Below are 15,705 nucleotides of genomic sequence, written 5' to 3' on the forward strand. Positions count from 1 at the left end.
TTAAAAAGATCATTTTAACGTAATCTTTATTTTTAAAGATGTTTTTACAACAGTCAACCCCTGGATTGAATTTTGGTTCTGTTCAACTTTCTTCTGGAAATTCATCTAATATCCAGCAGCTTGCACCTATAAATATGCAAAGCCAGGTTGTTCAAACTAACCAGATTCAAAGTGGAATGAATACTGGACACATTGGCACAACTCAGCATGTGATACAACAGCAGAGTTTACAAAGTACATCAAGTCAGGTAATGTTATTGAGTACAGTGGGCTAGGGAATGTTCAGTAACTGAAATGTGTGGTGTTGCTAAGACAAAAACAAAGGCTTCATTTTGAACAATACCATATGTAAACCTTTAATAGTAATAATTAGAAACTATAGTATTGAGAGTGATAAAGTATTTTGTGCAAAATTGTTCTTAAACTGTTGAATGTTGAATGCTTTCTGTATTTCAACATTTAGAAAATTTTTGCAGTTTGCTTGAAATTAATATACAGACTACTTCTGTGTGTGGAAAAAGAAAGAAAGTTGCAGGATTCTGACCAGGACATGTGTTACCATATGTGAAGAATGTATTTTGTTAGGGCAGTGATGGCTTAATTAACATTCTAGGAAATTTTGGTAATTGACATGCATCTGTGATTGTAAATCTCAAGACTTCGAATGAAATACATAAAAATGTCAAATGTCAGTTACTTTGGGTGTTTAGTAGCTCTTCATGTATATTTTATGTCATCGTTGTTAAGATCATTCTCCTTTTCAAAACTCATAGCTTACCTTCCAGCAAAATATTGAAGACTAATTCATTCTCAGTTATTGCAAGTTATTCCTTGATGGTTCAGTTTCTCCCAGAGTAGTATGTTCTGCCACTTCTTTTTCTATCATGTCAACTATTGTTAGAATGATGAGTGGTAGAAGCATACTTCCTGAATAAATTGTTTTCTGTCTGTGAAATCTTCTCTTTTCTAGCAGAGTCAACAGAATGTACTGAGTGGGCACAGTCAACAAACATCTCTTCCCAGTCAGACACAGAGCGCTCTCACAGCCCCACTGTATAACACTATGGTGATTTCTCAGCCGACGGCCGGAAGCATGGTCCAGATTCCATCTAGTATGCCACAAAACAGTTCCCAGAGTGCTGCAGTAACTACATACACTCAGGACAGACAGATCAGGTAGCTGTCATGTTTCCAGAGATGTCAGTTGTTTGATTATAAAACAATACTTGGATTTTTTAAATGAGATTTTAATTTATTGCTCACTCTAGAATTTGAAATAAAAACAATGTATCCTTGTTGAAGTACTTTATAATAAAAGAGTAATAGCAAATTTTATTTCATGTTATTTCATGTTCAAAAATGTGCTAACATATGGTAGAATCCAAATTCTACACAAGTTGTATGATAGGTTTTGTCAGTATCACTATAAAACTTGTATTTCTTCAATACGGCCGTTCTTGTGTTGTCAACGTAGTAGCAATGGTAAAGGTGTATGCTACCATAGTTTATACGTGCTATGGAGTAAGTTTAGCTCACCTTTCTTGAGTTTTGTTAAGTACTGTACTAAATGCTCAAAGTATATTATCTCATTTAATTCTTATTAAAAAAAAATGTGTGAGGGTCTTTATTTCCCAGGAAAGAATAAAAAATTTGGTCAAGGGTCTGAAGCTGTGAAGGGAGTTAAGAAGGGGATCTGAATTCAAAACTGGGTGTCTGATTTCAGAGCTCAAGTGCTTAAACATATACTACACTAAAGTTTTATGGGCAGTTCTAGAAAAAATCGCCATCTGTGGCTAATTTTAGTCTTCCAAATGGCTGACCTAGAAATAGGTATTTTGAAAAAATAACCTTTTCAAATATTAGGAAGAAAGGTGTCTTTCAAAACTATAGGATTTCTGCAGTCTTATTATGCATTTTATTTTTACTTATTTTAATGCAATGTAAGTAGACTGCTGCTTTTATAATAAAATCTTGCTGTTGTATTAGACTTTGTAGTAGATTTTATTGAAACCCTATTAATAATTTCCAGAGTGTAAGGAAGCTGCTGGATTGCAGAAGCAGTAAGATCAGAGAGAAACTCACTGCTTCTTTTTGGAACTCAGTTCCTTCAAGTTAAAAAGTCTAGCTTTCAAAGGAAGTGTTATGAATATACTCCATAGAAATATTATAAAGGGCTAGATTTAAAGCCCAAGGGAAATCCATTAACATAAAATGTTGACATGCATTTTAGAGGACACAGTTTAGCAATTTGTAGACAGCTGTTTTTGAAGGGGGAAAAACAACTTAAGCAAACATTTGAGTGCCTGCTTATATGAGTATGGCATATTCTTTATCCCAGAAGAAAGATCAGACTAGTCAAAGCTGTAGAAAGGTGAATAAATCAGTATTATTTGATGTGATAAATACTTAGTAGATCTTTGAAAAAAAGGAAGTGAGCAGTTTTATGGGTTGAGGCAAGCAGGTGAGGAGCGTGGTCAGGGAAAATTTCAGGGAGGAGATACTCAGCCTGTGTCTTAAGAGCATTGCTTTAGATACGCGTGTAGCATGGAGTCACAGGAAGGTATTCTAGGCAGAGGGAGCAGTGTACACAAAAAAAGAAGTTAAAGCCAAAGTAAATTGCAGAATGTCTTTTGGTGCCAGAGAGGAATGAGATATTCTCATACTTAGCAGTGGGCAGTTGGGCAATTCAGATGCTAAATTCTTTTAAGATTACGGAGAAATTAGTGCTTAGCACTTCCGTGATTAAGCCACTTTATAATGTTATTTGTTTGTAAATTTTTCATTATGTTTTTGCATTAAATAATACATTTGATCCTAAAGTACATAATATACAATGCTTTATTTTTAAGATTTGGCATGGATTCAAAATAGATTTGTTTTGTCTTATGCAACATTTAAACTGTATAAAAATGCTAAGTGTAGCTACAATTATCTACCTTAAAACAGGTTGTAATTGCAGTTATATCAAGTTAAATCTACAGTAGAGTCTTATCTCAGTTTCCTCACCGTAGTGACCAATGATAGAAACTAAGTTCATCTCACAGAAAAGGCAGATAGAAGTGATATCTTTCCCTGAAGAGGCATTGTTTTTTTGTTATTGTTCTTTTATTAAAGACTGTAGAAGCAGGAAGGTAGTGGGTGGGAGGAGTATTAGTGAATTGTAATACAGTGGGTACTGCGTGTGATAAATTTGTAAATTGAAGGTACTTTTATATGCTGTTAGAATGTCATTTAGTTTTGAAACATAAATGTCATTTATGTTTATAAGACACAACTTACGATGTAAACATCTATAAACTTAGAGATTTTTTAAGAATTCCTTTAGGACAGCTTTAAGTTTATTTTGATTAGCAAAATGAACCATGTGTCACATATATCTAACTCCCAAGTACTTAGTAGTTTTATAAAAAGAAACAAGTTGATATTTTTAACAGATTAAAAACTTTTTGCATGCGTGCATTGCATTTTTTTTTTATTGTGGTGAAATACACATTACAAAATATTCACTATGCTAACCATTTTCACATGTGCAGTTCATTGACATACGAGTAGGTTGGCACCATTGTGATAGTCACGACCATCAATCTCCAGAAATTTTTTCTTCTTCCCAAACTAAAAATCTGTATTCATCAGACAATATGCTTTCCTCTTCCCCCTAACTCTTGGAAATCACCATTCTACTTTCTAAGCACATAAGTCTGAGTTTGACTACTCTAGATACCATATGTAAATGGCATCATATAATGTATGTCTTTTCTACCTGGCTTATTTCACTTTGCATCATGTCCTCAAGGTTCAGCCATGTTATAGCATGCATCAGAATTTCCTTCCTCTTTGAGGCTAAGTGTTACTCAGTTGTAATGTGTATACCACATTTTGTTGACCCATTTATCTGCTGATGGACACTTGGGTTATATCCATCTTTTGGAAGTTGTGAATAGCTGCTATGAACATTGGTGTGCAAACTGTGTGAGTCCCCGTTTTCCATTCTTTTGAGTATATGTACAGAAATGGAATTGCTGGATCATATGGTTGTTACATTTTTAGTTTTGATGAAAGACCACCATACTGTTTTCCATAATGGACAAACCACTTTATATTCCCACCGACAGTGCACAGAAATTCCAGTTTCTCTGCATCCTTGTCAACACAATTACTTTGTTTGATAGTAGCCATCCTATTGAATGTGATGTGGTATCTCCTGGTGGTTTTGATTTGCATTTCCCTAATGATTAGTCATATTGAGCATCTTTTCAGTGCTTATCGACCAATTGTATATAGTGTGAAGAAATATCACTTAGGACCCTTGGCGGTTTTTTAATCAGATTGTTTGTTGCTGTGTTGTAGTATTGCTTTATATTTTCTAGTTGTTAATCCCTTACCAGATCCATGATTTGTAAATGTTTTCTCCCACTCTGGAGTGCCCTTTTATTTTGTTGGTAGTGTCCCTTGCTACATAAAAGATTTTAAACTTGTTTTTCAGTTTATCTATTTTTTCTTTCATTGTGTATGCTTTTAATGTCATAACTTCTAAGAAATTATTGCCCAATCCAGTGTCATGAAACTTTCTCCCTATGTTTTATTCTAAGAGTTTCATAGTTTTTGACATTTATGTTTAGGTCTTCAATCCGTTTTGAATTAATTTTTTTATATGATGTAAAGGTCAAATTTCATTCTTTTGCATGTGGATATCAAAAAAAGAGTTTGTATTTTTGTTTGTGATCACTTCATTTTGCTCTGTACATTTCTGTTTCACTGGTATCCCAAAGGGAATCTTTAAAAACATGTAACAGAATTGGAACATATGGCTTTAAAAAGCTAAATTGGTAATATCATGGGTCCTATCTTAGAGGAATATTCAGCCCACTGCCTTTCATAGTGTCTACTTGTACTTCTGACTCCCCTTTCCTTCCTTTCCTCCTAACAGATTTTCTCAAGGTCAGCAGCTTGTGACCAAATTGGTGACTGCCCCTGTGGCCTGTGGGGCGGTCATGGTGCCCAGCGCCATGCTCATGGGTCAGGTGGTGACTGCCTACCCCACCTTCGCCCCTCAGCACCCGCAGTCGCAGACGCTGTCAGTCACGCAGCAGCAGAGCCCCCAGGAGCAGCCGCTCCCGCCAGGTCAGCAACCGCCTCAGGCTCAGCTGCCTCAGCCGCCGCAGCAGTTCCTACAGGTAATTCTCCCTGCGGAAGAATGTCCCCGGCCGCTGCACCTTTCTATAGTGAAATTAGGGACTAAATGAACAGTTCTGTAAATGAGCTGAAAAATATGCACACACTTATTGTACAACTTAAATTTCCAAAAAGACAGAAAGCTTATCCCAGTTGGCTATTTTTTCTTCTCTTAGAAAACTTTTAGTCCTGCTGTGGAGATAGCCAGTTATCCAAATTGGTGGATACAATACGTGGCTGCTTCCTGCCCACATCAAGGCAATTTACAGAGAGCTCTCTCTGGCTAGTTTCTGGAACTCAAGCAAAGGCACCTTTCTCTCTCCTCTTGTTTCCCTAGGGGCCCATCAAGCTGTATTCTCTATAGACTATAAGTATTAAAAGGGTTTTTAAAAAAATTACTTTAGGCATTATGTTAAATTACTTTATTGAATTAAATTTTATAATAACTTTTTGGTTATAAATTAATATTGGAAGAAAAATACTGTGAAGGCACAGGCTGTTCTGAGATTGAGTTACTGCTATGTGAACTTTGGCAGTTTACTTAACTTGCTCAGATCCAGTTTCCTCATCTGTAATATGGAGGTGCTACTTGTTCATATCTCCTGAGTAAGATGCATGTGAATCACTGAGCCTAGTATAAGGTATATACTTAAACACCTTATAACTTGCCTTCATAAATGACCACTATCTTGAATAATGTAGTAGATACTCAGATTAACCAAAATGCAGACACAGATCTCTTGTGGGTATATCAGACAGGATCTGCTTATCTAAAGATGCAGGACAGTCACCTAGATTGGGATCCTCAGCAAAGCAGCAGGCAAATTTCTAGACCTCAGTACCCTCTTTGGGGGATCACAATAGCAGATTGTGTCATCTGAAAATACACCTTTTTCCTTACTGGTCTAAGAAGCCAGCAGTTTTGAATATAGGCTAAGCCACGATTTGTGCTGGATACCATTCCACGTACTCCAGGCAAATATCATCAGTTTTAAAGTTATACACCATATGGTAGGTATAATTAGAAGATTTCAGTATTATACTGTATACTCAGGCATAGATACACTGTTAGTTCATCATCATTGGTGTTCTGGTGCAAATATAATTCTTAACTTGATGTGCTAAACTAAAAGAGGTTAGTTACCTAATTATCTCTTGAGAGGCATACAGCCCCTTAGACATTAAGCCATTAATGACTGGGTTGGCTATTGTTATAAATGAATTAATGACAAGAATTTATAATAAGTTAGAAACTATTCTCTAGGGGAAATGTTTTCAGTGAGAATTAGGCAGAAGCTTAGAAAGGAAAAAGACTTGCCTTAGGAGCTCAGTTCTCTGAGTCTCTCAGAGAGCAAGGGCTCTTAAAAGAATGAACATTCTCTTCCACTTCTGGGAAAAAAACATTTCAAAGAAGCAAGATAGGCAATACCCTTTAGAAATACACTAATATGTAGATAGAAATACACTATTTGCTTTTCTGATTATGTAACACCTAGTTCCAAAATGTACTTTTGTTGTAACCCTATAAGGCTCATAAATACCCTGAATTCTTTATCTTACAAAAACTTTTCCTGATAACAGTGAGAAAAAGAAGATGTCTGCAGGTGCTTAGCAAAGCCCAGTGGGCTTTAAGGCTCAGAGATCCATCCTTCTTTGTGTTTGTGCAGGTGTCTTTCATTCACATGTGCAGAAATCACCTGTCACAGTTCCTTTTTAAAATTATGAACCCTGCATCAAGACATACTGACCTTAGTGAAGAAAGATCTTAATTTTAAAATTCCGCTTTCTTTTGACTAGTTTCCTTTGTGTCTGTAGAAGGAGAAATTAGGCAAAAGAAACCGAGGTTCGTGGAGCTGACACTCGCCCAAGGCCTAACAAATACAGAGCAGGACTCACAGCCGGGCTGCTTCCAGTTTCAGACCCGGTGCTCCCGTCCTGCTTCGGTGCTGGTCACGCCACACTGTCACATAAAGGACGCAAGTCTGTACTGTGTCCTCAGTTTATGGTACTTTTAAATGATAGTGTTGCTATTTAATCTTTGTAAAAACCCAGTGTGGGAGGTACTTGGATTATCCTTATTTTGTACATGAAGAAAGTGAGGTCCAGAGGTGTAAGTAGCTTGCCCATCTGGTAAGCGGGGCAGCCAGACTTTGAACCCAAGCAGTGTACCTCAGGGCCCATGCTCTTGGCCACTGCTGCTCTAACGAGTCAAAAAGCTGGTGCAGAAGGCATTTTCTGTCTGGCCACAGATTGTTCATATGTTGTACGCTCTTAGCGATGATTCAGTTGTATCATCTGTTTAAAAACGTGGTCTTTAGGACATAAAGTGAAAGAGTATGTGTGGTTTGTCTCAGGACATAGATAGCTTTCTGTATCATATTATCTCTAGCTCAATTTCCTTCTAAAAAATGAAATTCTGTTATACTTCAAAAAGAGGGAAATACTCATAAGCATTTTCCAGAATACTATTTTTAAGTGGGAAAAAAAACAAACAAGACTTATGTACAGGTTTTGACCCTATGGAGAAGTGGAAAACTTGAGTAGTCTTAATGCACACAGTATAATGGGGGTGAAGCAGTGTTGCATGATCCACTTGTCCTTTTAGACTTCTAGGCTGCTCCACGGGAACCCTTCAGCTCAGCTGATCCTCTCGGCTGCGTTTCCTCTTCAGCAGAGCACTTTCCCTCAGTCGCATCACCAGCAACACCAGTCGCAGCAGCAGCAGCAGCTGAGTCGGCACAGGACTGAAAGTTTGACGGATCCTTCCAAGGTCCAACCACAGTAGCCGCACATGCATCCTCTCTGCCCTCAAGGGAGGATGGGGGTGGTCCATAAAGAGCTGCTCAGATGACCTAAGGACGTGATGAAAAGTTCCAGTGGTTTCATGGGATGCAATACTGAGTGTTCTAGTTCCTGGAATTAGTTAGCAGGGAAAATGCTGCCTAGCACTGCAGATGTACATTAAATACCAGCCAGCAGGAGGTGATCATAGGGCCACAGCCAATTCTGACAGTGTTTTACTTGCCCAGATATTTTTTAATGGAAAAAGAGTATATTGCCAAATGTTAAGCTCAGCTATGAAACAGGACCTCCAGTGAATCAGAAAGGCACCAACAACATTAGTAACTTGGAGAGGTTCTGTGCCTGTTTTCAAGTGTTACAGAGGACACACCACTGCCATCCATGTCAGGGGTTTGCTTATGATGATGCCATGAAGACAGTCCAGTAGACTCAGTAGACCCCCTTCCCTTTTCAGATAATGATGGAATAGTAATTAATTTCAGAATGTTGTGTGGGTTCAAATTCTCTATGTACAGATGCTGTAAAAATAATATTATGTATATGTCTGGATAAAAGGAGAGAAAGCAAAACATTTTGTATGCTGCATGAAAGCATTATCTCTTCCTTTAGGTATGAGTACATTTCCTTAGATTCTGACGCCATGTGCAGACTAATACATCCTCTTTTCCCTTTTGTTTACAGTACGGTAGTGTTCTATTCACTCTTCCGGGGCACAAGTCTTTTTTTTTTTTGGTTCATACTTTGACTGTGATGTCACAGTTTGTTCAGTGAGGTATGATGTGCTGCTGGGAATGGAGTTTGTTTTTTTTTTTCAGGTTAAATTATTTGAAACAGGATTTTCAAGTTACTCAGAAATATCCCTCATTTCATTATTCTTCAATTATGTTTAAAAATAGGATTTGCACTGCTTTATTTTAAGATGGTTGGGAGTTTTGAGCACATATTTTGATCTAGTTCCTAGTTGGAAATAGTTGTGTAAACGGTTTTTAACAAGCCTGACAGTTATTTCAAGTATGTTTCAGTTATAGGAGTGAATTTGCACACAAAATATTTTAGGCACTTTTTAATGTTCTCACTGGTGGGAATTTTAACTTTTAGGATTTGTTGGAATCTTTTTATTATCCTCCACAATTTCAGTGCTTCTTTTAGTCAGAAATGATTCAGGGTTATTTGAGGGGAAAAAAAAAAAACCCATAGTGCCTTGATTTTCATTCAGGTGATTACTCACCATCTTGAACTCATTGTCTAGTTTCAGTAGCAGTTTTGAAATCTTGGTACATTTTTAATAGCATGTGGGTGTCAGCACCATTAAGGTCCTAATGAAGACTCTCTGAGTCTCTTGGATTACAGATACGAATAATTTCAAAATAAAAGATAACATCCTAGTGACACTATTCAGAGTTACTATTGTGATCACACAGTTGTTTTTCTAAATAAGCATTTTCCTTAAATCTGTGTATTCATTTAGGAATTACCAGTAAATATTTTCTCAGTGTGATCTTAAAAATCGTGCAAAGACAAAAGAAGGGTTAGGGATTGGCTTTATCTTCACTATAGCACTAGAATCGCAGAATCTTGTAGCTCACGTGCTTTATAAACATGAACTAAGATTTCGTTTGGTGATACCATATTCTAAAGGCAGTAAGTTCCAACCAGAATTGCATACATTAAAAAAAGCATTTTATAGATTCTGTGGTACTAATAATTAAATTTATAACTAGAGAACAAAGGAAAATTAATGGGAAAATATCTTATTGGCTATCAAAAATTATTACTGAGGAAAGGGAAGATAGCAAGCTGCAAGAAATCAAAATTAACCTTAAAAGAAAACGTGTAACAGAATTGAGGCTGTTAAACAAAAGATTTTGGCAATGAAAATAATACAGAATTGCTAGGTAAAGGTGTCAGGGGATCTCTCAGCTGGTTCTTAAGACTTTTCTGCCCTTAGCTTTGCTGTCATCCTTAAGGGATGTACTTTATCTTCCTGTAGAAAAGCATACCTGGCCACACTCAAACCAGAAAATTCATGTTGAAAAGAAAACAACCAAAGAAAGTTGGTACTTACCCTTCTACAAAAGAAGTGTTACTAGATGCCAATCAGTAATTAACATATCAAGGAACTCCTCTTCTAGCTAAATGACCATCCAGAAGAGATGACTTTGTCAAGAATGTCAAGAATAGATGTCAGAATATGTGTGTACTTAAGCATATGCCCACAATGGACAATGTTGATGTTGTAGAGTATGGCAACAGTATTTTTTTCCCCTTCAAAATTGCCTTTCCTAACCTTATCATGCCATTCCATGTATTCTGAGTTGTGCCTCATCTATTTATTGGCAATACACAGTAATACAGATTTAGCAAACAAAAGGTATGAAGAACTATTATATTACGGTTTAATCCTCCAAGTCCCACATGTGAAAAGAAAGATGGTGAACCATGAGTACTGTGTACTCAGTCTAACACAAGCAAAGTGTAAGACAAGCCGCAAGGTAAATTTATGGACGGTTCAGTCACATTCTCCGCTCCCTATCCCTTCAAGTATTTTTCCATCCTCAAATATTTAGGAAAGCAAATTATACAAGGTTTTGCTTTATAATTCCTGTTGTTCTCACAGCTCACTTTTTCCTGCTTAGAAATGGTCGCTGCATTTAAAGGAGCAGCTGGCTGCTTTTCGTTTGCTGTCAGAATGAAGTGTTGTGTCAGAAGAGCTAGTAACTGCCTCTCAGCTCCTGCTTTAACTTTGTTTTCCTCCTGCTTCCCTGGAACTTGGACCGCAAAGCGGTTCCTGCCCCCTCCTCCATGAATCAAGACTTGAGCATCCTGATGGAAGATTCAGCAGTTGCCTGTTATTCTTTCATTTCTGTAGCCAAAGCTGTTCATTGAAATCCAAATCTCAGTCATGAAAAAATACCAAATAGGAACACTTTTCAGCTACTTAAAAATCTTATCTTCCCTCTTCTTTACTGTCATAGATACTCCGTTTTTCTTAAAAAAACACCTTTTTTCCTGGGTGGCAATTGTTAGGTGTTGGCTGCTTTGAACTGCTCTGGCCCTGGGTGAGTCCCTTTTGTTTAAACTACCAGTGAGGATTATAAGGATTAATAAAGTTGCTGCTGAGAGTGGTGTCAAAGCAGAATCAAGACACTTAAAAGTACTTTATTATTTGAGAGAAAATATTGGTGGAAAAACATATGCGGGGGACGGTGGATAACTATATTCGGTCTCCCAGCTCTGTCCCAAGTTGAAGGGGGAATTTGAGTCCTGTGCTTATCACTTAAATCTGGTTTAAGAATGTACTAGTAATAAAGGGATGCCAGTAACTTTGAATGGTTTGTTAACAGTACTCAGTGCAGACTAGTGAAAATGTTACTGGGATTTTTCAAAAGTGCTCGGGTTGATGGTCATTGCCTTAAAGCATTCTGCTTGCAGTTAGTTAAGGGCACTGTGTGTGGAAGGGAGATGAACCCTTGTTCAAGAAGCCTTAGAAAGGGGCCCCTTAAAATAGAACTCTTGTTTGCCTGCTCTACACAGACAGGGGGAAATTATTTTAAACTGGATATTACTCAACAAGTTTTAAAATATTTCCACTACATTGAGGTAAACTATTTTTTTTTTTTTAAGTGGACTGCAAATAGCATTTTGCTCTGGTATTGCACATTTTTACTTTTTTTTTCTGTTATTTCTTTGGTGATTGAAAGTTTGTTGATGAACATCTGTGTGAAACTCACTCACATCTATAACCTTTCCAACATCTGTGACCCTGTTGTTAGTCCTTCGGGAATCAGTGTTGGAAGGTATAAACACTGGATATTACTGTTGCTGAGTGAGTCTAGCCAGAAGTAAGCTGATGGGAATTTTTAAACGGAGGAAAAGAAACAGCACAAAGGCACTTGCCATTTTTATAGTGATCAGAGAAAAAGAATCTTTTTTGTTTGGGGCGGGTGAGCATTCTTCTAAAAGGAGCTTCTGAAGTAGTTGCAAAGGAAAAGAGTTGACTATTTTTATAGTATATTTAATATATTTGTATATAACTATGAGTAGGAACCCTGCACACGCCTCCCACTTTTCTAGCTTCCTTCCCCTTTGGCCACAGCACTAGCAGAGCCTCATCCGCATGGGTGCCGTGCCTATTGTCAGCCTACCAAAACACAGTGCTGCTGCTTTCTGAGACAGGTGAGAAGACCCAACTCTCATGCCTGGGGATCCTTTACGTAGGAATAGCACACACTTCGCAGACATCACACCACAGTTGAAAAGCATCATTTTGAAAGGTAACAAGCACTTTATTGCAATTACTCATTTTGATACAGTTTATTATCGTAGATATTGCCATTTCTAAAGGATCCCCAACTCATCACTTAGGTGAAATTTTTAAATGACACATTTCTGAGAAATGTTTAGATCCAGTGAACCATAGTAGGTTTAAGGGAGTGATTTCAAGGTAGCCAAATGAGCTTTGACTTTTGTTTTGAATGTGGTAGAGTCAAGGGATTATAGATGCCTAGTTCCATTTAGACACTATTGTAAACCTATCTTGCCTATTGTGTGGACACCAAAAGAGACCAATGAGCCTGTTTGTTTTCAGAGGTCTAGGAGAATTGCATCAGTGTGAATAGATGTATAGAACTAACCTAAAAGTGATTGGTAGTCATATTTTAGAATACAGTAATTTCAAGAATTATTCTGAGTGTTTTAAATGTGCTCTGAAATGTTGGCATGTCATTTCAGTGTTTCCATTTGAATTGCTCTTGTAATGTTTTTGCACAAAAAGAACTGAGAAATACTACTTTGGTTGAAGAAAAGGAAAAAAATAATTTGGTCGTATTTTAATGTCTCCTGTGGAAACACTGGGGGTGAATTTTGTTGGTACAGTTATTTTCAGGATATTTGAAACAGTATTGAACAGCTCACAAGAAATTAAGCAACCGTGAATGGTTTGAAAAATTAAAACTCTTTCCATGTGACTGTTTTGCATACTTTATCCCCATGTCATAATTTAACACTACATTCCTTGTTTTTTCTTAAATAAAATAACTTTGCGGGTTCTGTTTTTGAGTATTTAGCAAGTTATTTTCTAAGCTGCCTGGGTTTTCCTAGGGAAAACGTTCTTAGGTGAAATAGGATATAGTTTATGAAAAGACATTAAGTGAAATCCCATCACCACCACCAGCAAACACTGAGGTGCTGCATTAAGTGACAATCAAAATAGTATTTATAGGAGAATTGAGAAAGGATTTTTAAAGAAGCAGTCACTTTGAAAGTAGTTATCTGGGTTTCTTGAATAAAAATGGCTAAATGTATTTATTTATATTTTAAACTATCTTTGCGTCCCGTTTGCTCATCAGCGTGATTTCAGTGTCGTGCGTTTACCTGTGGTTTGCTGTGTTCTGCCCTGTAATCTGTGCGGAGGACCGGCTCTGCCTCCTGGGGGTGCGTGCGGGCCTCAGCCCTCCTGACCCTCTTGGTGGCGCTCCGAATCTGTTCCACTTCAGCACAGCGGTGGAGCCCAGTCCAGGTGCCCCCAAGGCTCCCCTCCTGTTCTCAGCTCAGTTAAGAAAACGTAAAAGTAACTCCAGCTTTTTTCTAGTTTCACTTGCTGCCTTTTCTATTTTATGGGCACTTTTTATATAACTTCCCCAACGCAGCCAAAGGCCAGTATGACAGAACCCATGGCACACGTTGCCTCTGTTTGCCCATTTGGAAAATGTTATTAAAACAATCATCTTCTAATGGCCATCAGTCATACCCATATTAAAAAATCCATCTAAAGTCCTTAAATATAGGTGGGACAATGTATAAATACTGCAAACTCTTCTACAAAGAAAAATAACGTGTGCTGTCTTTTATATATAGTTTGCTTGGTCCTTTAAAACCAAAGCCAAACCAAACCTTCCTACACAGCACCATACAATAAAAGCAGTGTTTGAACATCTAAAGCCTAGAAATTTGAGGATACTCATTGCTGGTCTGCATTGGAACAGAATTCTCCACCTTAGGGCTCTTGAGTCCCACAGGCCACGTCCAGAGTGCACTCTAGCTTTGGGATCCCTTAGAGAACGGTAATTAAAACAAGTCAACCACAAGTTGGATTTAATGATGTAAAAAGTGTTTCTTGACTCTCTAAGGGTTAAATTGGAGAGCTCATGTTTTTAAATGTATGCTTTTAAGTTTCTGAGCAAACAAACTGTGACATCGCTTTAAAAGTGACATTCAGATGTTTTACGGTGTATTTTGAGCTGGCCTGTAACTGGTGCAGATTCACCACCGGCAATGGTTGTGCCAATACTAAAAAGTTAGAATGTAGGAGAAGCTGTATTGTGTTCAGGTGGATGCGTTATGTAACCAGACAATCATCAAGCAGAAAGAAAAAAAACTGGCCAGGAAATGTCATTTTCCTTTATAGATGTCAGCCAGCCAGAACAGCTGTCATTTAGATCATCCTGGAGTCACTTTGAGATCTGTTTTATCACGGTGTAAGTTGGGGAAGGTCCTCAGTATGGCACTTGCACATTCATTCTATGTAAAGACTGAAGCCCAAAGACAAGTTAAATTCAGTGCTGTATTGAAACCAGTTAGTGCAAAAAAGAAAAAAAATTTTCTCTCTGTAAATCTGTAATTGTTAACGTTAACATCAGTTGGTAGTTGTAAACACACACACCAGATTATTTCTAATGTTCTGTGTGGTTCTTAGTGTGCTGCCCTTGACATTGATATGTCCTTACTGCTTGGTTCTTGGTTTAAAATTAAAATTAGATATAGCCTGTCATTCTTCCTTCTGAAAGGGTGGAGCTGTAAATGGCTAAGAATACCTATTTTTCCTAAAGCAAACATTTCATTAAAATCCAGATTGATATACAAAAACAAGGCTGACATTTTCCAAGTAATGTCTTCAGCCCGAATCCTAAAATACACAGAAGCACGACGGGTAATATGAATGGTTTTAACGGTGCTATAATAGGTTCTCTGCTGATCTTCATGACCTGTTTGGAAACACAGTATTGTAAAAAATGTGGATCATTTTGTTACCAATTTACTATTGCCATTCTAATTTGGTTTTTAAATTGGTCACACTTGTTTCTCAGAGCTGTCCTTTGAGAGGAGTGTAAGCTGTGTTATTAGCCTACCTCCACTCAGGCCTCTTGCTGTATGATCCTTTTTCCAGGTTATGATGTGTTTTTAAAAACTTTATGTTCTATTATAATTCTTTTTCCTATAGACTCCTGTAAGGTATTCAGAACCTAAATTGACAGCAAAAAGAGCCAAGCAGTAGCATTTTGTTTTTTTATAAATGTAAAAATTAGATTCATTTTGTTTCCTATTCAGTTTTAAAAATAAAAATACCTCAGTGCTGTGTTTTCCAGTATCGCCTGCATTTCTCAAGATAACACCGGCTTTATGTGGCACATAACTTGTAAGAATCACATTATTTTGGATTTTAAAGAATATTAAATATTTTAAAATCACTACTAATGACATTTTTCTCTTTTATTCAGCCATGGAGTTAGTAGCCTTTAGCAGTTTTTGCCTTGTAGCTAAGGTCTGAGCCGCCAGATCCTCTTGAGTGATGTGTCCTGTTACAAGAGTGTGGGGCCTCAGAAAGCCTCACTGTTACTCACTAGGCTGGTGCTGGGACCAGGCTGCCTTCACTGCCAGTGTACCAGCTACTTCTAACAAGAAGTAATGCAGTTCCTCACTTAATTGTTTGTAACAATTTAAGGCAGTATTAGG

General features: G+C 37.4%; 1 protein-coding gene across 16 annotated transcripts in view; it reads left to right on the forward strand.

Annotated features, from left to right (window-relative positions):
* The window catches only part of CLOCK (clock circadian regulator), a 136,925-nt gene extending 121,482 nt beyond the window's left edge, over positions 1-15,443 (forward strand). For 15 of the 16 annotated variants that reach the window (XM_043906717.1, XM_043906723.1, XM_043906726.1 and 12 more), the window contains 4 exons: positions 39-248; positions 971-1,176; positions 4,928-5,174; positions 7,778-15,443. In XM_043906717.1, coding sequence (XP_043762652.1) covers positions 39-248; positions 971-1,176; positions 4,928-5,174; positions 7,778-7,957 — 843 coding nt within the window. In that variant the 3' untranslated portion in view covers positions 7,958-15,443. The remainder of the gene's footprint in view (positions 1-38; positions 249-970; positions 1,177-4,927; positions 5,175-7,777) is intronic. The other variant, XM_043906729.1, reaches the window with a different exon arrangement.
* Positions 15,444-15,705: the final 262 nt, after the last annotated feature.

This window comes from Cervus elaphus, chromosome 6 (assembly GCF_910594005.1).
Source record: "Cervus elaphus chromosome 6, mCerEla1.1, whole genome shotgun sequence".
Lineage (NCBI taxonomy): Eukaryota > Metazoa > Chordata > Mammalia > Artiodactyla > Cervidae > Cervus > Cervus elaphus.